The 26,469-nt window shown below is 39.4% G+C and overlaps 1 protein-coding gene across 1 annotated transcript in view; it reads right to left on the minus strand.

The window, feature by feature from the left end:
* The window catches only part of nrxn2b (neurexin 2b), a 435,854-nt gene that overhangs the window by 30,394 nt on the left and 378,991 nt on the right, over positions 1-26,469 (minus strand). The window contains exons 12-13 of the mRNA XM_017310305.1: positions 24,943-25,146; positions 20,777-20,803 (exon numbers count right to left, since the gene is read on the minus strand). Of these exons, the coding sequence (XP_017165794.1) occupies positions 20,777-20,803; positions 24,943-25,146 (231 nt within the window). The remainder of the gene's footprint in view (positions 1-20,776; positions 20,804-24,942; positions 25,147-26,469) is intronic.

Here is a 26,469-nt window from a genome sequence, read left to right on the forward strand (position 1 = left end):
TTAAATGGAGGATCCCCCTTTCTGACATAACGTGACTGTATATGTTGTTTAATCCAACAGTCTTAGCATCCAAGAACAAGTTCCTCTCTACACATGCGCTCAAACAGTCATGCGTCAAATCGCAGATTTTCATCGTGGGAGTAACGTCGACTTGATTGAGCTATTCCAAATATTTGTACGCCGGCTTAAATCCGAACCATTAATGAAAAATCATTCATCGGTGAACTCCTTTCAAAGCACATATTGACAAAAGCAGCTGGTGTTTTATCTCTGTCAGCGAGGCGAAGTGAAGCCTTAAATCACCGCCCAGGTAACCCTGCAAGCAAGTAAACCAAAGATGTGCCACTCACGGTTCAACGAGCCACTAACCCGTTAATGCAGCTCAGGGCATGGAGAATTATTCATTGCATTGAGCAGCACAGGGCCACATTGTCTTCTCACAAAGGGGGCTGCCAGTTATTAAACGCAATTAATTCTCATCTTGCTAGTTATATCCTCTTGTTTTGTCGCAGACATCAGCAGAGTGAGGGGTACTTTGAAACCCCCCCTGACCCCCAACACGTTCAGAAAATATGCTAAACGAGACCTGAAGAGAAGTCAACATTTCTTTACTAGTGTACAAACAGATTGCCGATTACTTTGATGGACTGTGTCAGCACAGCGTTAAGTGAGCGGTGTGATCTTTGCAGGTACTTGCATAATTATACGCCGCCATCCATCATTGGCTTGCTGTGCTTTCTTTGTAAACAACTTGATTAATGCAACTGGATCAATGGAGCACGAGCCCTCAGCCAATGGCTGCAAGTTGTTGCCATCAGTCTCTATTCAGGCTGTGGGGTGTGCGCGTGTGCGTGTGTGTGTGTGTGTGTGTGTGCGCGTGTGTGTGTGTGTGTGTGTTGGGGGTCGCTGCTGCAGCAGGGAGTGCTTGAGTGCAGTTTTCAACTCTAATCAAAACAACTCGAGAGTGGGGAGCTGATCATCACTCTGCTGTTTGGTAATGACAGCAACATTTCTAGCACGGCAAATCAAGAACTGAGAGATGAAATGTATTTCTCATCTTCCACACTTTGAGGGACTTGCCCACAGATTCGGGCATATCTGGTTCCTGGGGATCCCACGGTGTTTCCCAGGCTAGAAAGATTATAAAGATTGTAAAGTCCAAGCAAAAGGTTTCAAAGATATAATATGCATTTTAGTTGCTCACTTTTTAATTTATTTTTTAATTTATTTTTTTATTAAAACTAGATTTCTGGTGCACTGTAGAAAGTTGAATACTTAAAGGGGCAGTATTATGTGTTTTCCAGGCACACAGTCATTTTATAGCACCATCAAGTAACTAAATATATCAAAAATGACTTAAAAGAAATCTGACTTTGTAATTTAACACCTTAAAATTGGGTCTCTGTCTCTTTAAGAACTCCTGCTCTTTCTGAAACTCTGCCTTCAGGAAGTCATCACAACATGGCTCCTTTATTAACCTATTAATGTTTTTACCAGCATTTCACAAAGAAGTAGCTCCTACAATGAGCTCAACAGATATGCAATTCCATCAGGTGTTTGCTAATTATTGCTAGCTAGTCTGAAGGAGCTGCGTGGGGCAGTTGTGGTGTGAGCTGCTCTGTGAGACGGGGCTTTGTCCCGCCTCACAGAGCAACCATGGCAACCGCCAGCTGAATGGTTGCCATAGAGATTGAAGTATTCCTCAAACATGCATGAAAGAATCAAGGCAACTCTCCAGGTATGTATTTGATGAGAGAATAACATAACCCGATGTAAAGCTCGGAAAAGTGAATTTCACATAGTACTGTCCCTTTAAGAAAAAAAGCTACCATAAAATTCTAGGAAAACAACCAAATCCATTGCAAGACTTTTCAGTCAGAGTGATGCCAGAGGCTTGTTGCTAGCTACAAAAAGGGTTTGGCATCTTGTGGGTATAGTACAATCCTTTATTATTGATTATTACTCAGCAGATGTACAATTTAGCTTATCTCCGTTATTTTGGCTGTGTGTGCGTTATAGAAAATTCAGAATAAATTCAAACTTGCACAAACAATTCTTGTTTTTTTTTCCTAATTCCGTGAAGTTGTTTTATTTATAACCATTCCACTTTGGTTTCTGGTGAATGCATTTAAACCTTTGAACCAATATATGTTCAGTCAAGCACGTTCTGAGACGCTGTCATCCAGGAAACATTCTGAGCATCAGTTCTACTATTTGAACCTTCCAGATCCCGCCCATTATTGGAATGATTAAAACATTTAACAATGTACTTTCATTTGTGCACAAAAAATTGGTGGTTAAGTCAATATTGACAGTCGTGTCATGGATGAATTGTAGGGCAAAAGTTGCAAGTTAAAAGTTCAGTTTTCTAGATAATGAATTCTACAAATAACTTATAAAAAGGAAAAATCTGACTTTAAATCAGAGTAAGAACAATATTATGGAGAAATGATCCTGAATGTGTGACTGACTCAGCTGAACACCGACAGCTTAACTACAGTTTTAGGTCCCATTAAACTAGATCCTCTCCTAAATAACAGTCATATTGCCTTTCTGACAGAATCTGCAATGTGTAAGTATCACAATAATGATTACCAATTCAAGCTGTGCGATTTGAGCGTTCTGGGAGAAAGCATTATCATAGCCTGCTTCTTCTGTCAGATTAAGGGTTGAGAAAAAGGGACAGAAAGAGGATGTGTAGGGTGGAGGGCAGACAAAATGCAAAAAGCAAAAAAGATGATGGCGAATACAGCACCAAGATATTCAGTGGTTTAGGGAGCAACTTGAATAGATAAAATTCATGAATAATTGAGACCCCCTCTAAATATGCTTCTAACTACCTTTTTTAATAGTTCATATGCCTTAATCCATACACTGGAAACTGTCTTGGTGATAAAGGACAAGCTAATATGTTCCTTAACTCCACTGTTGTGGGTAGAGAAAATCAGATCCATCAATGATCCATCAAGGAAAATAAACGGTGCTCCTGGATTGGCTGCTTTGTGAGCATGTCAAGTAGCATTGCGTTTTGTGTATTTCAGCAACCCAAGCTGCATTTTCTTTCCAATATTTTAGACATGTCCTTTGAAAAAAATCAGTAGGGAAAATTTTACGTGAATACTTTGGAGCTATGTTCCACGGGAAAAAAATCGGTGAATAGATTCACTGTACCAGAAGATTTACTCATAGCAGCAGAAAATCCAGAGCTTGCTTGCGCATTCAACACCTGGCCAAACGAACTGGGCCTCCTAAACAAAAGCCAAACGAACTAGAGTTCGATCAAAGCGGACTAAAACCTTGGATGCTCTGGGTAGCACCAATCCAACCGAATCTACCGGACTATCAGGATTAACAACACCCAAACAAGAACAGTTGATATTGTGTATTATTAAAGAAGAGGAGATATAGAACCACCTAAGACCTTGATCGGCAAGACAAAACATATCACAGCCAGGCAATGAGTGTAACAGTACTCCTATTTTGGTCACTGTTCCAGTAAAACCCACAGTACCGTCACCTTTTTGTGTTAGTTATTTGTACAGTGGAATCTCTGAGGAATCTTTAAGAAGCTTTGACATCTTTAAGTCTTTGCTTCAAACTAGGCCCTAAATAAAGTGAAATGAAGAAAGCGTAGAATACTGTACAACAACCAACACGGTATGACTAAAAACACACCATACCAACCGAAGGTCAGACAGGAAGATATGACAATTCAGATGCAAGTTATATGTTTTTGCAGCTGTAATTAGTCTGTATTTGCCACAAGAAGGTGAGTAAGTGAGATATAGATATCGTACGAATTTCACTTAATGCCCATTTATATGTACGCTAATGAGCCTTAAATCAGGTTATTATACACAAGTCCAGGATTTTTGTGGCTTTCAGATGGAAGTAGCAGAAGATGGTGGGTGTTTCTCAGGTGTACTGTCAGCTACCACATGAAACCACATGGTTTTCTTGCTTTCAACACCAGTGGGAGGTGTGCGTGTGTGTGTGTGTGTGTGTGTGTGTGTGTGTGAGCGAGAGCTTGCTCTTCTGTTTCACCTTGCAGAGGAGAGAAATCCAAGCTGTGCACAACAGATAGAGCTCCCACACACAAACATGCTGCCCTGTATGTTCTCACCGCGCGAGCACAAGCCGGCGCTACTAATAACACCACAGGAGGTCTGAGTGTGTGTGGGTGTGTGGGTGTGCGTGTGCGTGTGTGTGTGTGTGGGGGGGTGCAAAAAACTATGAAATACTTCAATTAGAATTTTAATTTAGGTCTGAGGTTATATCACTATTGGTGGTGAGCGGGCAGAAAACGAGTGCAATGGGAGGACATGTTGTGCTTGTGCCAGGACACAATGCAATGTCAGCACTGCCGACTTCCTGGCCTGGCAGCAAAGACAGAGACGACGCTTACAATGTGTGTGTGTTTGTGTGTGKGAGTGTGTGTGTGAGTGTGTGAGAGTGTCTGTTCATCATGAGGAGGAGTATGGAAATTATAAGTGAACGTGAGGAGTCGTTCTACCTGTACCTTTACGAGGCACACACTGAGATTAGTGGTTTTATTGTCGGGTTTTCATCTTTTATGTTACACTGAAGGAGCTGGTGTGTACAGTGCACGGGTGTGTGTTGCAGATTTTATGCCAACCCAACGCTCCCTCTTTCCTCTGCCATCTGTTCTCCTGGCATGGCCCCTTTAGTGTCGCTTATGAAGTAATGACACACATTTATATATTTCCATCACAAACCCAACACACACTTGCAGTTATTGAAGTTTTCTGACTCTCCAGCAGTCATTTCATTTGTCACATGGTTCTCCTTTTCCTAAAACGACTTCGCCGTGCCGTGAGCTGGTTCCCGGAAACACAAAGTGTTCCACCAGACCCCACCGATGAGTTGTGTCCCAGGTATGTCTGCAACTCTTTAGAATCAACTTGACAAGGAATTGATTTACACTGGCCCTCAGCATGTTACCTTTTAAATCCACCCCTCCAACCTACACACACATTAACAAATCCTATAAATAGTGTTCATCCCATTGCTACAATTAGAATAAAACTACAATTGACAAAGCATACTAATTTTATGACCATGACAAAGGAGAATTCCTTGACCATAAACAATACATGTTGGCTAAAAAAAAAAGCCAGCCTTTCCTTTCAATGACTAACTTTCATTGTTTTTTTCTTTCCTGCGATTGTAACTTTTACCAACTGTTTATGACCTCAGTTGAAGCACTTAAGACACACTGTAGCATTGGGAACATTGAGCTGCAAAAAACTATGAAATACTTCAGTTAGAATTTGGCTAAAAAAAAGGTGAAGGCTTTCTGGTTTGACTGTGAACCAGTTTTCCTGCTCATCTTAGCATAAAACAAGACACAGTTGCAGGTGCAGTGGAGAACTGTTACAGATGAACATCTAAAAAAGGAGGTGTGCATTTGTCGTGACCTTTTTGCCCAAAGGTCAAGATGAGGAGGCGTTGATGTGGCAACGGAAAGGTGACGAAGCTGAATGGCGTGAATCCCTCAATGTGGTTATTGCTCTGCTTTTAATTGGATCTAGCCACAGATCCCAACCAGTCAAAAGTAACTTTCACATTGTCAAATGTTCAAGAGTTCTCTACTGGATCACCACAGGGATGCATCGTCTCACTAATTTTGTTGTTGTTGTTCTCTACACAAATTACGCAATTTGCTGATGACTGTCATAGTAGAACCATTGTTAAAGGTTGATAGCACGGACTATTGAGCCACAGTTCATGGCATACTTCATTATAAAATAAGCAGAGTATCTTATTGAAACATAAATCTGTCTAAAATTACATGGTCATAAATTTAAGAAGGAACCGATTCTTTTTTCCAGCATTGTTCCAAACAATTCATATCAAACCATACTTGACATTTCCTTTAGTGTTTAGAAGCAAACTCCAGCCCGTTAACAAAACTGAAATAGTAGGCATAACACCAATATCTGGGAGTTATCAGGCGTTTATGAACGACAGAGAAAGTTCTTCAAAATGCTAGTCATCAACTATTTAGATATTCATCCAACTAGACTCTACAGCACTGATCGATCTCACCTCTGATCTGTCTGGCTTGTTGCTTGGCCTCCATGATGCTGTTTACTCCCCAATGTTGTCTAACAGACCACTGAGACATTACAGTGGGGTTGTATTACATGCCTATTAAAAAACCATGAGGCAATATCCCTCAATTTTACAATTATCCACTGCCTTGTTTAGATGTGTTACATACAATCAATAGATGAATCATATTGAAGTTTAAAGTTGTAATGTGAAGAAATGTGAAAAGGCTATCAGTACTTTTGAATGACACAGTACATTATGCTAAAATCTTTGCAATCTTCTTGGAAATAATGTAAATAATCTTCGACAGAAAATACTGGTATTAGCTTATACAATTTTAACACTGACTGCCTGTTAGCTGTCAAAACTTGTGAAAAATCTTGTGAAACAAAACATAAAAATTATTATTTTTGCATTCATTTAAAATGAATAGTAAACATGATCTTAAGTAATATCATCTCTTTGCTTTTATTTGAAGTCGCAGCCTGTTCATTGGTGTTAGTCATGTCTTAACCAGCAAGACTGATTTATAAATGTACCAGAAAATTGGCTCCCTACTGGAATAACCATATTACAAAATGCAGGCACCTCATAAAATATTCATGCTGGAAAGACATAGAAAATGCTATGTGCTCCTACTTTTTCAGAAATGGTGAACACTGAATGAAATTATGGATGTATCTGAGCTTAAACATGCTGGATAATGTAGGTATACAGAAGAACATAACACTGTTATCTGGAGTTGCTGCATATTTAATGTGGTTCCTTTAAAGAAAAAAAAAGATATTCAGGTTGTTTTTTGCCACAAATAATTTACCAAGCTTGGCATTTTTACTGCCTGCAGTATATTTGCAACTCACCACCTTCCACAACGTCCTTCCACATACCTTTACTTTATGTGGGATAAAAAGTAGTAACAGCTTTGAAGATGTGTTGGTTTTTTTTAAAAATGGTGGTATTTAGGACAAAGCATGAATGAAAATCAACTAAATTCCAAACCTCATTCCAAGGCCACGTTTTATTTTGAAGCCCAAACTTAAAATAGATTTGAACTTTGTTCAGCGACAAACTAAACTTTCACGCAATAATTTAATCATGCAGGTTTTACAATGAAGGCCAAGAAGAAAGCCGTTATTTCTCTTCAGGAATCCATCTATTACAACCCTGAAGACAGAAACTAGTGATGCTCCGACAACATTTTTTTCACCTGAACCAATCAAAATCAGTTATAAATAGGCTTTTGCCCAGCTCGAGGCACCGATCTGATTAAAAACAACCACTGACATTTAGGACGCCGCAGTTTATGAGGTTGTCCAGACAAGGACAGTGTTTGACCCACAAAGTGTTTCTCTAGGTCAGCCTGATGTGCTGCTCCAGCACAGGGACAGGTAGACTATAACGTGATCATAAAGCACCAACAGGCATCACCTGAAACATTTAGAGCTGCATTATCAATTTAGAGCTATATTCCATCTGAGACTTTGCTGGGTTGCTTGGTTAGCGTTAGCATTAGCATGTGTACTCTGATTTGATAAGGTGGTGTAGTTCATTATGGCTCCAGTTTATTGTCTGAGGACAAAACTTATATAAATCTTTGATCTACTGCTTTTTAACTTATGGCTTAATGTCAAATGTTTCAGCTGCTCTCAATACACCCTATTAGGACAGCTGGGCATATCTTAGCACAACCCAGGTGACAACACAAAAAGACCTGGACCCAAAGCAGCCTCTATTTCATGAGCACCATCAGTGTAAAATAGCAAAATCCACACCGACTGTAAGCATGCTTTCACTTCTAAACTGTTTGTCTGCTTTACACAGGTCACAGTTCATTTCCCCTGATACTCTCCTTTGTGTGGGTAAGTGTGACAAGCTCAGATATACGATGAAAAAATAAGCAAATTCTGGTCTGTTGGAAAATGTGTTTCTGTTCGCATGCAAGTGAGCTTTGGTGTAGTTTTGATTTCGGTGGGAATGCAAAACGGACCATCCGGCAAAGTGTCTACAGAACAAGATGGTGAAAAGCTTGCTACCTCTACCACTGCTCACTTTAGGCAGTTTTTGTTTGACGTTACCCCAAATATGTGTAATATTGTCCAGGTGGTTTGGTCTGCCTTAATGAAAGAGGACCAACCCAAAAGAAAATGTGACATTTTGACATTCCCCATCCACTCAAACATAAAAAAAACCCCAAAACACCAACTATACATTGTAATACCGTTTTACTAATTGTGCACAATAAAATGAGCTGGGATTTTTTTTTTTTTAATTGGCCACACAAATTTGCCTGGAGGCCTGCTTGGGGTACAGCAGACAAAATCACAGGCAGTACAACAACAACAAGCAGTGGGAGCTCTGATTAATCAAGGGCTTTGAAAAGGTTATTTAGTAGGACTGGTTGTAAAATAATGGATAAATTCCCTCGAAAAGGTCTAGATAAGGACCCCAAAGCATCACATGGGATCATATCAACACTTCCATTACCAAAACCAAACAAATCTGTGCATGAGGGCTATTCTGCAACTTAGTGGGCAAAGTCTCTTCTAAAAACACCCCCACTAATTCGCCATCCTACCTGAATTTCTTTGAAGAGAACAAGTCAGAAAACATTTGGAATCCACACCTTGCTGAGCACCAGGTGCATTGCCCCTTTTTTTCCCTTCATGCCCGTCTCTGTACGAGTTCCTCTCTGTGCCAGCTTGGTCTAGAGCAGATGGGACGGTTCAGCATGGCATCACACCAGTCGACACAGTGGCATGTCAAACAGGCATTCGCAGGGCCGGCCACTGCCAAGACCAACCATGCTGTACTGCCATATGGGAATAATGTGTGCCGAGATCACACTGGATAGGCTGACAGAGTGGGTAACATGGCCTGCTTTTCCTGCAAATCAGAACAAATAGACAGGAATGCCAGGGTATTTACACGCAAGTCCCAAAGTACACACCGCCACGCACGGCAATTACTATTTACCGGAGTGCAGTCAATGCTGTAGAGTTGCACAATCCAAGCGTCGTTGCACACACTCAAATAGAAGAACATCGATGCACAAACACACAGAAGTGTGAACAATCTTTTCCCCCAGACAGGCACCATGCACCAACAGACACACATGAGCTACCTTACCCATCCCACGTCTATAAAAGGCACAGACGCATGATCCCTATGCTGCAGTCAGCAGTGCTGGCACTTGCTTTCTTTCACACACTCACCCCGTCACGCAGACACACATGCACACTCTCCCGTCTGTCCTCTGCAGACGGTGATGATGGCCTGTGTTTGGGAGGTTAATAGCCGTTTGCTCCTCACAACCTTCACACTTGATTACTCAAGTCGGCTGCTGTCTGGACGGCGGGGCCGAGGCTCAGGCAAAACAAAGGCCGCCTCGTCACTGCTTACACACGTAGCGCTTATTAGAAGACTAAGGCATGATTGAGAGCATCGTTTGAAGAATAATTAAGGGCACTGTATCCCTAAAGAAATGTAAATAGGGATTTAGAGACGTCAGTCAGAGTAGGAGCAACCTCCAAGATTCCTTTGTTACGTTTTCAAAAGAGGTTGCAGCAAGGGAAATGATTCATTACTGCAAGAAGGGGGAAAAAAAAACTACAAACGTACATCTAACAGGACAGAAAGACAGCATGTCTTTTCAGAAAAAAATATATAAATGCAGGCCACAAGCTTGGCAATCACGTTTTAAATAATTCCGAACGGCTTTGAACTACACATGAGCATCTAACTTTCATTTCAGGGAGGTAATGCTCTAATCCAAATATAATTTAGGGGAATGACTATAAAGTGTGAGAAATTGTGCATGCCTCCATAGTAATGGAGTTTGTAGAGCAGGTGCAGGAACTTCAAACACTATCTCACAGGACCTAGCCAGCGGTCGCTTCACAGTTGAGACAAAACTCCCAGCATTCATTAAGGTTTTCTGAAGATCTGATGTACAGGTATAAAGTTCTCCATTTGAAGTGTTAAAATCAGTTCTCACTGACAAATAAGACAATGCGTGACACAAAAAATGCGTCGTCCTGCATGCGATGGAGGCGCAAAGGACCAGGCCCTGGTTGGACTATTTCACGCAGAGCTCTGTGCAAAGTGTTGTGTGATTGGCCAGAAGCCTGTGGAAGTATTTTACGCAGAAATGCGCTCGGACAGCAAAGATGATATTTTGTTTCAACTAGTCCAATCCCACTGTCTGGTTTTTGTATCCACAAGCAAAATGAATACTTTTGAGGAGCGTTTATCAGACACGATTCACTATGAAATATTTACAAAGATGGTTGTTGTCTTTCCAATGGAGGACACCATCTGAAAAAATGTGTACCTCTCTCTCTGTGACTTTACCTACGAGCTTTTTAGGGCATGATGCATACTGGAGTGGAAGGGTCCTTTAAGATTGAAGATGGTGAAAATCCGCTCCCAGGAATTGCATCCAGCTAGTTTCTTCATACTGGAAATGTCATTACTAAACAGGAATTTTAACCAGAATTAAAGAAATATTTCATGTGCTCCTCCTTTACTGCACATACCATAATCTATAGTTATTTGTAGTGATTTATTTGTATGTGTGGATTACTTGGGTTGTTACTGATGTTTAATGTAGATTTGTTTTTAATCAGACCATTAAAAATATATTAACTAAGACAAACTTTGAATTGCTCATTACTCACTTTCCCATATTGAGCACCTCAAGTGTTCTTCCATTCTTCCAACAGCAACAACATGTAAGTCATTCTGTTCTTTTGTTTCTTTTTGTTTTTAGAATTAGCCAAAAATACATCAGAATTCACAACAGAGAATGTTTTCTGATAAATGGCCTGATGTGGTTATTGAGTTTGTTAGTAATGAAATGGTTTACAATGCAAAGCAGAGAGGAAGCTGAGAAATGTGATTGCTCAGTCCTAGAGCCAAACAGGTGTCCTTGTTGAGTAAAAATGATAAACAGGCCTTTAGAATTTAAGTAGTTTTCTTTATTGTGCTCAGCTTTAGTTAGTACATTTGTTTTGTTCTTGATGCAGCTGATGCACAACTGTGGCAACAAGGTGTTTTTTTTGTTTGTTTTTTTATGAGGAGCAGCTGATGAGCATTTCAAAAGCTCAAATGATACCTGAACTACAACCTGAAATCCCACAGGAATTTAAAAAGGGGGCTTTATGGCTGCAGATCAGGATCCAAAGAACAGAGAAATAAGGAAATTCAAACCACTTCAATCAGATTTAAAGAGCGACAAAAGCAAATGAGGTGGATTAGCAGTCCTTGACAACAACTGATTATCTCATCCAGGATATTTTTATCCTAAAATATCAGATCTGGATATTGAGCTTTTAGCATGTCAAGTGTCATCAGTCAGAGACATCTACAGATTCATTGCAAGACTGACTGATCACCATCCACCACATTTCATTTCCCTTTCGGATGAATAAAGTTTTCTCGGGTAAAAACCAATACTTGCATCGGAATAGAAGAGTGCACCATTAAAACTGCACTTTTTTGCAAATATGTGCCATTAAATAAAGGAGTTCTCAAAAAACTAGACAGAGTTGAGGTGGAAATACGGGTCATTGTTCCTGTCCTTTCACTCACTGTCAGTTCAGTGTCTTGAACAATATAATCAGTTAATTAGCCTATTAGCTCCTCGGCCTAAGTGATTTCATTAATAATATTTACAGTGTAATCAGAACACCACATACAGTGAAAGTTGAGGTAATTTCAATAAACCATGATTTTGTGCATTGCCATTTTATAAAAGTATATTAAAAAAACTCAATTTACCAATTTACAACTTTAAAAGGCAGGCTATGGTAATGCAAAAAATGCAAAACGTCTTCCTAATAAGCTTCGAACCTCAGGTGATTCTTCTGTGTGAGGCTGTAATTTCATTTGCAAAGGTAGAAATATGCAAATGAAGCCTTACTCCGAGACCTGGGAGACTGCCATTTCATGATTCATGACTAGTAACCATGCAAACCGCCTTACAGACTGACATACCATTAGAAAATGAAACACGTTTTTTTGAAGGGTGTGTTTTTTTGCCTGAACTTCACAGACCAATACCTAAAGCTAACAAAAAAAACAAACAAACAAACAAAAAAAAAAACAATTACATACTTTGTTAATGCAAAGGTTTTCAAAATAATCTATCCGAGTCATCCAATTTGATACGTAGAAAAAAAAACCCAAAAGCATCTGTATAGAGTGTGTGGTTTTGGTATACTTAGCCAAATAAAAATCAAGGCGGATAAGAGTCTGGGTCTGGGTTAGTGTCTGTCAGGGGAGTTCAGGTATCTTGATACCCACCGTGCTTACAACTAATGGTAGGACGCCTATATGAATTGGTGCCTTGTCTGCTTTAATACATTACTTTGCAGCAACCCAAACCCCAGAACTGACTGTCAACAGGTATGAATGGGAAGGTTAGAAATATAAATCTCTTGAAGTTGTCAGTTTTTGTCCCATTTTCCAATAAGACCGTGGGGTTCTGTTTTGTTGAGCCTTTGTCATCCATGAGTCCTGAACTTAACTGGAACTAAACCATAACTAAATACAACATGTTAGTTGGACAATGTTTTCGTTCAGCCTGAAGAAGGTCTGATGTAAATGGTTATTTTATTTTAGGTTTTACAGCTACTAGATGCAGTTAGTCAATACAGTGCGCATCACTGCTGATGTAAAACTCACATGGTCTTCATCATAGCGCTTCAAGCACAGCCGCAGCACCTCAGAGCAGGGCCAGAGGGGAGCATATCTGTGGGCAGACGTTGTGCAGGTTCCCAGGACAGGGCACAGCCGAGCAGACCATTAGCATGCGATGGACCACTAGATCCTTCTAATCCATCACAATACATAGCAAGTCTTGAATACATTTTATAAAAATGATTTAGCTCTGTAAAAAAAAAATTATTCTCTCACAGCAGTTACACTGAAAGTTTTGGATTTTTTCCATATCACTTTGTCTTCTTCAAATGTTGTGTTGGCGATGTTAAGAAGCCTTGTGTTCCATTCAAACATGCTTCTATTTGGCTGAAACCAATAAGAAAAACCTGTGAATGGCCAAAGCCGGTATGCTAATCAGCAGCTCAAATGCCTGCCAGTCAGAATTACTCTGTAAAAAATAGTTTACTACTTTAAAACTTCCAAAACTGCCATTTAAAACATGGACTGGTCTCTTCATGACATGACTAGTATTTTTAAAATCAAAAATATAAATACATTTTCTCAAAAATTGATATTTCTCTTTCTCCACTTCTGCTCTGGCAACTTGTTTCAGGTTTTGCCATGGCACGTCACATCTGTTCAGATGATGACATTTAACAGGAGTATCCCTGCAAATTAACGAAAACCCTACAAACATCACTTTATATATCCGTCTTTTACTTTTAATTACATTGCTATTTCTCTTTCACCTATTCAAAGATAATACACAAGAAGTTTGTGTGTTCTCCCTTCGTTTCTTTCTTTACTGTCGGTGCTTCACCCCAGAGAGCCTATAGTAGGCTGGAGGTGATGGGAGGGATTTGTCAGTCAGTTGAGGGTGTCGGTGCTTACTGTGAACAACCGAACAGCCACTCGCCCTCCACATGAAACATCTCATGTATGGGACTGCATAGCAAATAAGGATAGGGATAGCGGGTGGCTAAACGCGCCCATGTTTAAGAGTGCGCGAAACCATGCGGGGTTCCGTGTGCTTATGGTAAGAGGGAGAGGGAAGAAAAATAAGAAGCAGTGCGGGAAGAGGCAAGCAGACTACGGCCCCCGGCCATGATTATCTACGCCTGCCGCTCTGACCCCCTGTGCCAATTACAGAGATAAGGCAGTTTGTTGTTGTGTGTTCTCGAGTGTGCCTATGTCTCCTGTGCTAAAGGAAAATGTATATTTGATGCCTGCTTGCACACACATTTGTATTCTGGTAGCTATTAGGGACCATGCAATCTTTCTTTTCCAGTGTACTTGCTGGGCTGTGTGGGAGGGGGGTTGGCTGTGGTGCTTTGACATGACAAGATAAATGCCTCTCGAATTGCAGATGTCCACCACAGGAATACACATTCCAGTCGTGGACTGACTGAGAGGACTACTGATTGTGTTGAAGAAACAGGAAAGGAATCTTTGCTGGTGGTTCAAGAGACAGACAACGCCCTTTGTCCCTTTCCGCAGTCTCCTTATCCATTTCTCTCAATCCACCAGCCCCATTTTTTTCTCTCAACTCTGCTTCAATCTCTAGAGAAGGATATTGGGGGGGATGCTGATTCATGACTTAAACAGCATTTTACAGTCTGTTGTGGCATAAGGGTGTAATCCCATGGGGCAGTCATCAGTCCTGTAAGGCAGCAAGAGTGTCGACAGTTCCAGGCTGCTGCCGGTTCTCTCATTAGAGTTCCTGTAATGAGTCCACATCTGAACTGTCGCCAGTGCCACTAAAAGACCGAAAAGAGGCAGACTGATTACGGTCCGAAACGGTTCTTCTAAGACGGGTGCATACAACAAATCCCCTGTGCTCTCTACAGTTGAAATGAAGAGCTGGTCATGGTCAATTCTGTATGTTTGCAATATTCTGAGAAGAAATAATTCTGCTGTTAGGTATGAGAAGCAAAACTAGAAAAAAAACGCTATAGTTCTATTTACCTGATTGAATCTTAATAAATCATTTTAACCCATTTAGGCCAAATGCGTTGGCGACAACACAGCCAAATTTGCAGTATCATAATTAGAAGACACTTTGCGCCATCTGAAAAATTCCAACGGTTTCTTAAGGGGGAGACGTTGCGCTTTCCAGGCAATATCGGGTTATTACGGAAATTTTACTCCCATCGTAGCAGGGAGTGAAATTAATCTGAGGGGCTCTCTTTTAATAAACGGTAAATTGCAAAAATAACTGCTAGATATCGAAAGTTCTGATTGTTATAGATAAATGGGCAATGTATATTTACTCACAGGACATTTAAAGAACTTTGTTCAACTAAAATAATCCAGACCGAGAATTTAGACATAGTACCCACTAATGGTTAAATTACATTAAACATTTTCACTACTGTTTTTTTCTTAACAGTTCTTTGCAAGTCTGATTGCAGTTACACTTGGCTAGTAGTAGCAGAAACGATTACCCAAAAACAATAGTCAGATTTCAGAAAAAAAAGAAGAAAATCGGAATTGACCTGTTGTGTGAACATAGCTATAGTGTCAGTGGCAAAACCACTTTTATGATTGTGATGTTAAGGTTCTAAGACATTTTGATGATCACACTAAAAATATATTCAAAATATATTGTACTTCAATTTGAGCTGATTTATTAGGTCTAGTGAATCACAGATCGTCACAGAGATGTTGCCCAGCTGATGTTTTTCAAGTAGTGGTAGTTTGTCACCCTGTGAGGAGAACTTATATGAAAATTTCTTATTCAATAAATCTCCAAGACTGAACATGTGATTCAATCTCCAACTATAAACTACTATAGCTATAACTAAAACTATAAAGATGTTTTAAAACCGCAGAAGTCAACATTTTTACACTTTTGTTTGAAATAGACATGTTGACAACACTGAGTTTTACAAGGTTAAGGAGGAAAACTCAAAAATCTATAAATACACTATGGAGCAGATTGGATTGTGGGGAGGCAAAAGCATATTGCTTCTTCAACAATAAGGAAGAGATTACTGCAAGGTCAATGAATTGATGCAGTATGCTGAGCTTTCTTACATAGATATCTTTTGATCAATTACCATTATCAGATCGATATCAGGGATAAAAAGAAAAATCCCCAGTTTATGTGGTTCCATTACACTGTAAAACATTTGGAGGTGGTTTAACTTGAAAATAATGGTTCACCTGCTGCCTTGAACATCCAAGGAAAGTCAATTAGAAAACTGTTATGGTTTTAACTCAGAAATAAATCAAAGTTCATCAAGCTGATTTAACAACAAGAGACAAGTTGTCTAAACTGTTTTTTTTTTAAGTTCAGATGGCTCATTAATCTCCAATTACGAGTTGTTATAACGTAATATTCATAACAACTATTACGTTGTTATATATAATAGTTATATAACAAAATAATGATTTCACATTAGGCAAGAAAACTGCTCACCTAGTTGAACAAACAGAAATTTTGTATTATGTTTACTCACATCATCAAGCTAAAGGAACAACCTTAATGTAGAAGAATTTAATTTTTTCATTCAACTTGCATGAACAAAATATCGGATAATACATTTTACTAAATGTCACACTGAATTCTGCTCAGGAACATTTATTTTGAACAGAGCTTAATCAATGTGAACTATTATTCTCAACCAGTACAAACTGACAGTTGCGTCAGAATGAACATGTGTATGAACATACACACGAGAGGCACGTCAATTTAACACACTTCCATCTAACTAACGGTGCAACACAAGATACGAAAACCGGCAAAGATTGTCAGAACCCTGGTGGAGTTGAGCTGTTTCTGACCAAAACCCACTGGACTTCCACTCCAAAGCCAACAGGTTCCGTGTGTTTGCTTAAAAAGAAGGCAACTGAACACATCGAGTCACCAGAAGCTTCCATCAACATGAACCAAGTCCCTCTCACGTTTGCCAATTTCAAAATAAATGCAACTCATACGCTGGAGTATCTTATAGTCTGGAAGATGTGTTTGAGTTTTTACCAATTAATAGCACATCTGAATAGGGGCTGAGATGACATAAACCTCCACTACAGGGCCGTAAGCACTGAAAACAGGTGTCTGCAATGTCTCAATCAGTGTTGGTGAGAATCGAGTTGGGAGAAAACACCATAAGATCCACTGAATTTCTCTAAAAGAGGCTTTCAAGTCTATTTTTTAACCTCCTTTATACAAACATGTCTGTGAGGTTCTGTCTGTTTTGAAGTGAGTACTGCAGGCAGACAGGCCAAAGGGTATGACATTAGCAGACGGCGTGCTTGCACCCCCACACACTGCCCATATGTCGTGCCAAATCTCATCTCGTCGTGCGCTAAGAGAAGGTGCTGCTGGCGGCTAAAAGGCCACCTTCCAAACAGATATCATCAGCCAGATACCCTGACCCGACTGCAGCTGAGGGCCACGGCTCTGCTCTCTACAACATCATGATACATTAACTGAGGGGGAGATGGGTCGCAATGCACAAAGGCAGGAAGGAAACATGGTTGATGCATCAAAAAGTAAAAAAAAAAAAAAAAAAACCTGTAAAGTCTCCAGATGCAGGAGGTCAAGAAAGGCTAAAGTTGACGTACTATCCTTTTATCAGCGGTGACCGTTGTGATGGAGAATTTTATTGCAGATCTGCAATAAAGTGTGACTCATGTAAAGTACACGCTTGTCAGATTGACCGTTTGTAATCTTGGATAAGCCAACGGTTTGATTTGCATACGGAAATATGAAGCTTTAGTTACTGCAAGACTCTGAAATGAATATAATATCAGATTATGTAAATTTTCTGGCCCGTTTTGTGCCCTCTGTCTTTTCACCCCATTTATCTTCGCCACAATCAGAAATACAGCCTCACTTCCTTTATCATTTCAATTATACACACTTACATTTTTGGGATATTTCTACAATCATATTCCTGCCACAATGGTATGACCTGCAACTATAAAGATCCGTGCGGCAACTGATTACTCTGGTAATTGATTGTTCCAGCAGTTTTAAATATTGGCACATTTTTTCATTTAACCGCTTAAGATTATTTTATAAAATATTAGAAATACCTTAAAAAATATAATTAAATATTTCGATTCGGTTTTTTTAAATAGAAAAATTTATTTAAGTGCCTAAAATTTAATAGCAGCATTCCTTTGGTGATTTTTTGTTATTTGTAGCAAAGGATGCAACTGCAGCTAAAAAGTCTTCTAACATCAACATGTGAAAAACTCAACTCTTTCTGCTCGACTTACCATCAGTACAGTGTAGGGTTGATCTGCTGGTTATTCTTTTTAATTGACTAATAACTGGATAGCAAAAAGTTCTTAATGGATTTGTTTTTCATAGAACTTGAATTGGACGAAGCTTCATCTGAGTAGAACATATTTACAGATAAAGATGGTTTTATTTACGTTAAATGCAAAAAGTACATATTTTTGTAAAGTTTTGTCTTGCTTGCTTACTTTTCCTTTTTTTGAGTCTATCTACTCCAGATATGATCAATTGATGATTAAATTAGTTGACGAATATTTTCAATAATCGATTTAGAATGATTAATCGGATTCATTGTTTCAGTCCAAAGATTAAGTAATTCCTTAAGGTTTTGAAACCTGTAAAGGACGATGGTTATACAACTGTGAATAGTCATGGCGATCCTTGACCTGGGTGGGCAAAAATGTAATGTTGCAACTGTTTTTTTCAATATTTTTTTGGATTTTCCTTTCTAGCAAAAGAGAAGTTATAGTTATGTTCTTTATAACATAGTTGGTGAAACTGATATAAGTTAATTCATGATTTAAGAAAGGGGGGAAATGATTTCGTCCCGGAGGGTCAAGAAGTTTTTTTTTCTCTTAATGTTTGAAAAAAAAAATTGTTCTATTTACTCTGGTTAATTTTCTGCAGCCTTACAATTAGTTTTAAAATATGGAATATTAAAGTATGACAAAAAAAAAATCAAAAATAGAAGAAATCTATTCAGGGACACAATTTCACAGCTCTGTAAATAAAATTTGCCAAGTGCTTGACTGACATCTAGTGGTTAAACCAGGGTACTGAAATCTTTTCAGGCCTTTCTGATGGTGCTGTGTGGAGGAGATTCTAGGTTCATAAAAAGAGACTTTGTCACAACCTTTCTGTGCCCTGTTTTCTTTTTATTAATATAGAAATTGACGCTATTGCAGAAAATGTAAAAGACAACAAATTACAAAAAACATTTGTAGTAAGTAACTATGCAGCCTTTTCCAAGGGCAATTTAATACAAGTACAAAAAAAAATCTTCGATTCTTCACAACCGGACAATCTTCTGATTGGAACCGGGCTGCAAAATAGCCAGCAAAGCTGCCGTATTTCAATGTATGAAAAATAAAATCCTCAAAGATAACATGACAGTAGAAAAAATGCATACTTTTAACAAGGTTTAGCACCAAAACAAATGACACTAGGTGGTGCTAGAGAAGATTAAAAAGTTTCCTTTCTGAAATCTTTTTACAGTATATATTGTGTGGCACAAGCGGGCGCTTCCTGATCTTTAAGCCTACATTACCAGTGTCCCACGTTTTTTATTATTTTGCCTGACAAAACTCCCCCCTCCAAACAAACGCACACCTGACATGCCCCCCATCTCGAGCCTCTCTCAACATGAACACACTAAGCTCACAGCGAACAGGTGAGCTGCTCTTCTCTTACAAAAGACAATGGTGGATATCCTTGTGTTGTGCTTTTTTTCTACTCACCCTCTTCAGCTTAACACAATTCCTGATAAGGAATGTTGGCATGGGTGACCGAAATGGGCTACCGTTTACAATAAGCTGGATGCTATGGTTACTAAAGTGGTTTAATCTAAGGATCAAATGCGCATGTTAATTCAATGAATTGCTGGGATCACAGCGCCATCCAGCGGCCCGGCATGACAACTACAGCAGACTCAGTGTGTCTTGGCTGTATCGTCTCTTCTAAACGTTGAGAGTCATCCCAATCAACATCCGAAAAATACCGACAGTGTAAAAGTAGCTAATACCAAATACAGCGATAAAATATTAGCATTTGGTATAAAAACAAAACAAATAACACTGTATTGATAGTTGATTGTGTAAATAGAAAGCTCACTGTAGTAAGACAACTTTAAAAGAAACAGAAAATGTAGGTGAAAAACCTGCCAATCGTGGAGAAGAACTCGACTAATTGCTGCCTGCTCAGATGCTCTTAAACTCATCATGTCAACCCCCCTCCCCACACATTTCTCAGTTTCCAAAGAGCTCATTAAATCAACATACACACACACACACACACACACACCCACACACAAAGCTGCAAACATGAGGTTTTCTCTGTTTTCATCACCATACCTGGGCACCACTTACCTGCAGGCTAGTTGTTCAATTGTCAGGGGCCAGGACAGAAATAACAGTTTGCTATCATTGTGTCTGCATGTGGTAGAAAAACATTAGCTCCCTCTAAAAAACAAGCAACACGGCAGGCGACGCCGCGTCTCCATGGAGACGCAATTAGCTTTCTGGGGGCCAAAGCTACAATTTGTCCCGCGCAGAAAACAAGCAGCACCTGCGTGCGCAGACATGTGGGGCCCACATTCAAGTGGCCCGAAACGGCGGAAAAGGAGCGACGTAAAGTCAAGCTGGCTTTTTCTTCGACGGATTTTTTCTTCTTATAAATAAGAGCTGACAGAAAAATTAAAATATACTCATAATAAGAAAGAGGAAAAAATTATTTCAAGGTGTTGCAAGTGGAATGTTACATGATGAAAAAGGTCTCATAATTATATTCGAAAGACATTTGTTAAAGCTGTGACAGAAAGAGTAAACATTCAGACATTTTTAAAGAATATAACAGAATGTAGAAAAAGAAAAAAGTATTTTAAAACAAAAGATAAACAGATGGACAAAAAGGAAGTTAATGGAAATTAAAGACAACAGAAAAATGAAACACAAGGAACGTGAAACGGTCGTAAATCACGATGATACGAGAGCGAAGAGAGCGCCGACGCACAACTCAGGAGGGAGACACAGAAACGTACACATTTTAGTCAGAAAAATGGATAGAACCACTTACTGAGGCTACAGTCTATCCTGATACAATCTGGCGGGAGAGAGAGCGAAATGGTGAGAGTAGGAAAAAAAATAGAAACAGAGGAAAGAAAGAGAAAATAAGGAAAGAAGAAAAGAGAAAGAAATAAACAAGACATTTTACATCCTTCAAGGTACATTCTGCAGACAACCAAGCATTGTTCTGAGGCCACCATCCGGGGACAGGCTCTTAGTCAGGATCACCCTCTCGCTAAAACGCCCAACATCCATCTTTTATCCCATCCAATGAAAGCACAGGAGAAGGCAAGACTTACGCCCAGAGGTTTTACTACGGTTTCTTTGAAATGGTTTTCATTTTAGGAGGCAGAATGTGACTAAATAACTACTACAGAGGGAGATTAAAGAGAGAATTCTGCAGTGCGATATGTTAATCCTCACTTTGAAATCACGGCACTTTTAAAAGAACACATTACTGAAACTGCTAAATGCAAATGTTTTCAACTTTTATGGCGTGTGAAGCGTTTCGCCTTTTTAAACTTTAACTTCAGCAATGTTTCCTGTTCCTTAAAGTTCTGTTTGCCTTCTGCAGCACTTTGATTCATGAGAAAAACCCCAACAGTGTAAAAGACAGAAAGGGTGATCTGCACAGCCCAGCCACTGCATGCCTGCTGCACACGCACACAAAAATATGGAAAAATTGTTGGAATTCATCATCTCACTCTTACTTTATCAAGCAAATGATTCTGGTTGCTTAGTTTAAACTGACCTGCAAAGTTCCTTAAGCTGAAAGTTACTAAGTAAAGGGAATTAAAAACCACTTATGCGTCAATTCGTTACACCCTTTGGATTCTTCTTTCAGTTTGACTTAAGTTTCTTGTCCTGAAACATGAAGCACGTGTGCAAATGGCATTGTGGCTCGGTTGTGGTCTAGAGCTGTCAACCGCTACAGAATAGTGGACACAAACAGCCAGAGACCAGCGTCACCGTGGAGACGTGTGGCAGGGATGCAGCGCAGCTTCGTTGTAAGTTCGTTGTCCCGGGTTCAGTCAGGACAAACCAGGACTTGGGTGTTTTTGAAAGTTTTTAACATTTTAAAATATAGTTAATCTCTCTGCACAGAAACTTTCTTATTTTTAATAAATTAGCAAAAAAAAAAAAAAAAAAAAAGCTCCTTGTTTTTTTCCGAATTAGCTCCGTTTCCATTACAAATCTGTGCAGAACTTTGTCAGTGGTGCTGCTAGTGTCAAAAACACACAATTTATTAATTGTGGTGCTTTCATTAAATAAGAATCACAATCAATCCATTAAATGATCCTCCAACTACTTCTTGTTGTTTTCTTCTTCGTGGTTTTCACCAGTGGCAGCCTCCGGTTGTCGATCATGTGACTCACGTGATGCGAAAAAAGTGTTTCCGTTGCATTTTTCCAAAATAAACCAAAAATAACCCCACCAAAAATGTCATTACCATTGAGCAAATTTATTTTCTGAATGTCAAATTGTGCAATTAAATGCTCAGTGGGAACGCAGCTAATTTTTCAAGAACAGAGATCAATTTAAAACAATTTGGAACAATGCTGCAGCATAAAAATATGGAAAAAGTGAAGAACAGTGAATATTTCCTGGGCTGTCTAACAGAGTCGGTAGTAAAATGAAGCCCGGTGCTTCGCGGCGCGGCCGGAGCCTGTAGGTGGCAGCATGGCTGCAGCTGCTCCAGCTGTGAGCTGGTCTCTCTGGCTGTTTGATCCGAGGGCCGCAGACATACAGGCCGTTGAAGGGATGAAAAGTTCCATCGTCTGAGCTCTGGCCAGATGGGATGTTTATGAGTGACGAAGAGATAGAGAGAGAGAAGGTGGAGGAGGAGGATGAGGTGGAGGAAGGGGGCCTGAAAATGATAAGGTTTAGAGAGAGTGAGGGATTTTAATTTTTTATTTTTATTGTACTGCCGTCTCATTGGATGACTTTAGCGTTACCACCTGACGCACCTCTGTCACACTCGTCAAATACTGACTTAGTGTGTGAAAAGGTAGCAGGTCAGGCCCATCTTACCCATGGAAATATTCACTCTAATGAAACATTATGGAGCTAAATTAGTCTCAAAAAGATTCACAAAGTGTACAACAAGATTTGTAAGTGAATGACATAATTAACAAATGTGTATGACACAACATTCACATATGTGTAGAGATGCACCGATCAGATATTATTATCGGTATTGGTCCCCATATTAAAAAACAATTCTAGATGGGGTATCGGTGACAATATTTACCATCCATAAGGGCAGATCTATTCAGTCTAATTATATGTATTATTATTATTATTTATTAATTATTATTATTATTATTATTATTATTATTATTATCTACAATTCCTAATTACACTTTCTGAATCATTTGAAAGGTTTGTTGCAGTTTCTTATTTACTCTACATTGGCTGTTATAATCTTAATTGCACTGATTAAATACCTTAAAGTTGTTTTTCCATGTTTGACCTAGCTTGTGACGGTATCTGTATATTGAAGTGTGAATTATCAAATAAATTTGTTATACAGCACAAATATTCAAGTATCAAAGAATCAAAATTGTAATGCTGCGTTCAAGGCAGAAGAAAGTCTCGGATATCTGAGCATTAACCAGGTTTATTGGGGAAATTGTGTTTTGATTTGGCTCAGGAGCCGAAAACCACTGTATTAACAGACATGCACTCACACAAGTTACTGGATTCTAAAAAGTATTGACTTTGTAGGCTGCACTCCTGTAATACACTAGGTTCTTCTTTTCCTAGAAACATTTTAAAATCCCTGAAATCTAATGAGAGCAGCGGTGCCATTTTGTGGCAGCTCCATCACAGGCTGCAGTGACTAATTTAGCTCCATAAAACAGAAATAAACAAGTCTGGCTTCCAGTAGTCTGCCTCTAATTCGAAACAATCCAACTTCCAAACTGCTCTCTTTGTAGGATATCACTTGGAGAAAAAAAAAAGAAAGATACATTTTAGCTTATTTTATAAATTTCTCCGCTGGTCAGTAATGAGAGAATTCATGAATTAAATTGCGAGTCAGAAGAAGTGGAACTGACCTTCCTCCCAGCTAACTCCATAAAAACATGGAGGGAGAGAGAGACAGAAAGAGAGAGAGAGAGAGAGAGAGAGAGAGAGAGAGAGAGAGAGAGAGAGAGAGAGAGAGAGAAAGAAAGAGAGAGAGACAGGTGCAAGTCACCCTGAGGCTTTTTAGAGACAGGCTGAAGGGTTGAGACCCAGGGCCAGGCCATGGATATTATTAGAGATGGATCTTTTTGACAAGGTTAGGAGATTGAGAACCTCATGGAGGAGGGAAAAAAACACTGGATGGAGAGGGATTGAAGAATATGAAGAGGAATTACAGGAGGGTGGCTCACCTTGTGGACCGAATGCAAGGGATGCTTTTATATGCAAGATTTTTCTCTTTGTCTTTTTTTTAAGCAAAAATGCAATCTGGAGGAAAAGTTTCTAGATTTTTTTCCTCAGTGTTCTTAAGTTGCCTGTGAGCACCTCTGGTCATTCACTTTGAATACACAGTTAAGCCCCAAATTAGGCAAAAACACCTGTGAGATATAGATTTAAAGTCACGTACTGTCATTCGACCAAAACATTTACTTAAAATCTACAGTTGGGAAACTACATAAACATCAGAACCTTCTTATATCTATCTATTTTGACTATCATTGATGATGAGCTCCAAGTGTTTGAATGACCTCCATGTCATCACCCTAATCTTTAACTTTCTTTGAATATGTTGCAATTTGCTTTTTCATTTTTACTCTGTCTGCTCCTGTTAACACTTAAATAATTACTACGTTAGTTGATTATTTCATGACTGATTTGATTTTACTTGGGCTGTCCAACTCCAAAGCATGAAAAAATTTCCAGTCAGAATAAATATGATGGGGAAATTACAATTTCATGTGAACCCATACGCCTGCCAGCGGTTTGGACTTAACTGCATAAACTAGACATTACAAAAACAAACAGGCACACCAGCAGACAGGTGCGTCTATTTTAGGTAATGAAATATTCAATTTTTTCCACTGTCAAATTTAGAAACTTTTCTCCATCATTTAACAAGAATCTGCTATTTAACAAAATAGTCAGTACGAAAAGGACGGGGGGTTGGAGGGAGGGGAAGAAAGTGGAACACAATGAATGAAAATGGCCTACCGAGGTTGACAGTGAGTTTGACCCGGCCTCCGTCCAGCTCCAGCCGCAGGGTGTCCGCCGACTCTTTGGAGGTGGTGGCCATGAGCAGGCCGTATGCCCGCTGCGACATGAAGCGCAGCGCCACGTCCTCGGCCTCCGTGTGCATGGTGATGGGCATGATGATCTTCAGGTACATGCTGCCGTCGTAACTCAGAACGGTTGCCTCTGCACAGGAGGGAGACACAGGGTGGAAGAGGATGAGACATAAAGAGGATATGATGATTTAGAAATGTAACCCAAGTGGAGATGATACCCTAATGTCAACAGCCACGTAAACTAAGTGAATTCATCCATCAGCAGGCGTGGTGGATGAAGTTTCTTGTCCAAGAACACAACAACAGACACGGACGGAGCTGGGCTCAAACCGAAAGAACTCCTGTAACTGGTGAGTTGCCACCATCACCAATGCAACCAAGTGGTTTCGGTCGTTACGTTAGCATCTAGGACTGACAAGCTTGGCAGTGATCTGACAAGAAAAGCAAGTGGCTGCTGATAGCTAGAGAAAAATTGCAGAGTCACAGTTAGGGAGGTAGAAATCTATGGCGTCACATTTGTGCCAAAAACCCATGGAGCGTATTAGGCAATCACAACATTGCATTTATTAAAAGAGGCCCATGAATGCAGCACGGCAAGCAGTAAGTAACAATAAAGACTAGTATACCATTACTAGGGCACTAGTACAGTAAGTAACAATAATGGGTACTAGTACCAGTACTAATATTAGTGTACAGTAGTACACATAGACTAGAACTACTGAACTAGAGTACCAGCACTGGTAGACCAGTGAAGTAATAAATTAATAAATTAGTAAAGTTTAACTTTAGTCCTGAATCATCGGATTGGACAGATATTTTCGGACCTGCACCGTTAGACTTGGTCTTAACTGTAGAAGAAGGAGAGAATGATGTGGATTCAAAACATAGAAGAGGAAGAGGAGGATGAAGAAGAAAAATATGAAGGTAACAAAAAGAAGTTTGTTATATGTAGCACTTGTTTTAAGATGGGACATTTATTTTAGTAGGTAGCTGGTGACATCTTTAAAGAATTATCCAGAGACTTGTAGCCAGGGTTTAGCTAAATGTACTTTTTGCTAGTGTACTAGTACTCTTTATTGTTACTTACTGCTCAGTGTGCTGCATTTGTGCACCTGGGAATACGCCATCACAACTCTCTCATATCTCACCGCATTGTTGTTGTAGCTTAATATGCTCCACAGGTTTTTGGCATAAATGTGATGCCATACTAATCGTTGAAATAAAAAAATAAACTAAGTAGTAGACTCCATAGGTCTGTCCTTTACTGTGGCAAAAAGAAAACCACTGTTCATGTGAAGCATTATGAGAGACAATCTGAGGCTAACATTCATTTATATCAGGTCTAAATCCAACTGAGAGGCTGCTGTAAGACTTAAAATCTAATTATCAGAGATCCTCTCTACCCAGTCTGACTGAGTTGGATCTGTTTTCCAGAGACAAATTAGCAAAAGGA

Source organism: Poecilia reticulata, linkage group LG18 (assembly GCF_000633615.1).
Source record: "Poecilia reticulata strain Guanapo linkage group LG18, Guppy_female_1.0+MT, whole genome shotgun sequence".
Classification (NCBI taxonomy): Eukaryota; Metazoa; Chordata; class Actinopteri; order Cyprinodontiformes; family Poeciliidae; genus Poecilia; species Poecilia reticulata.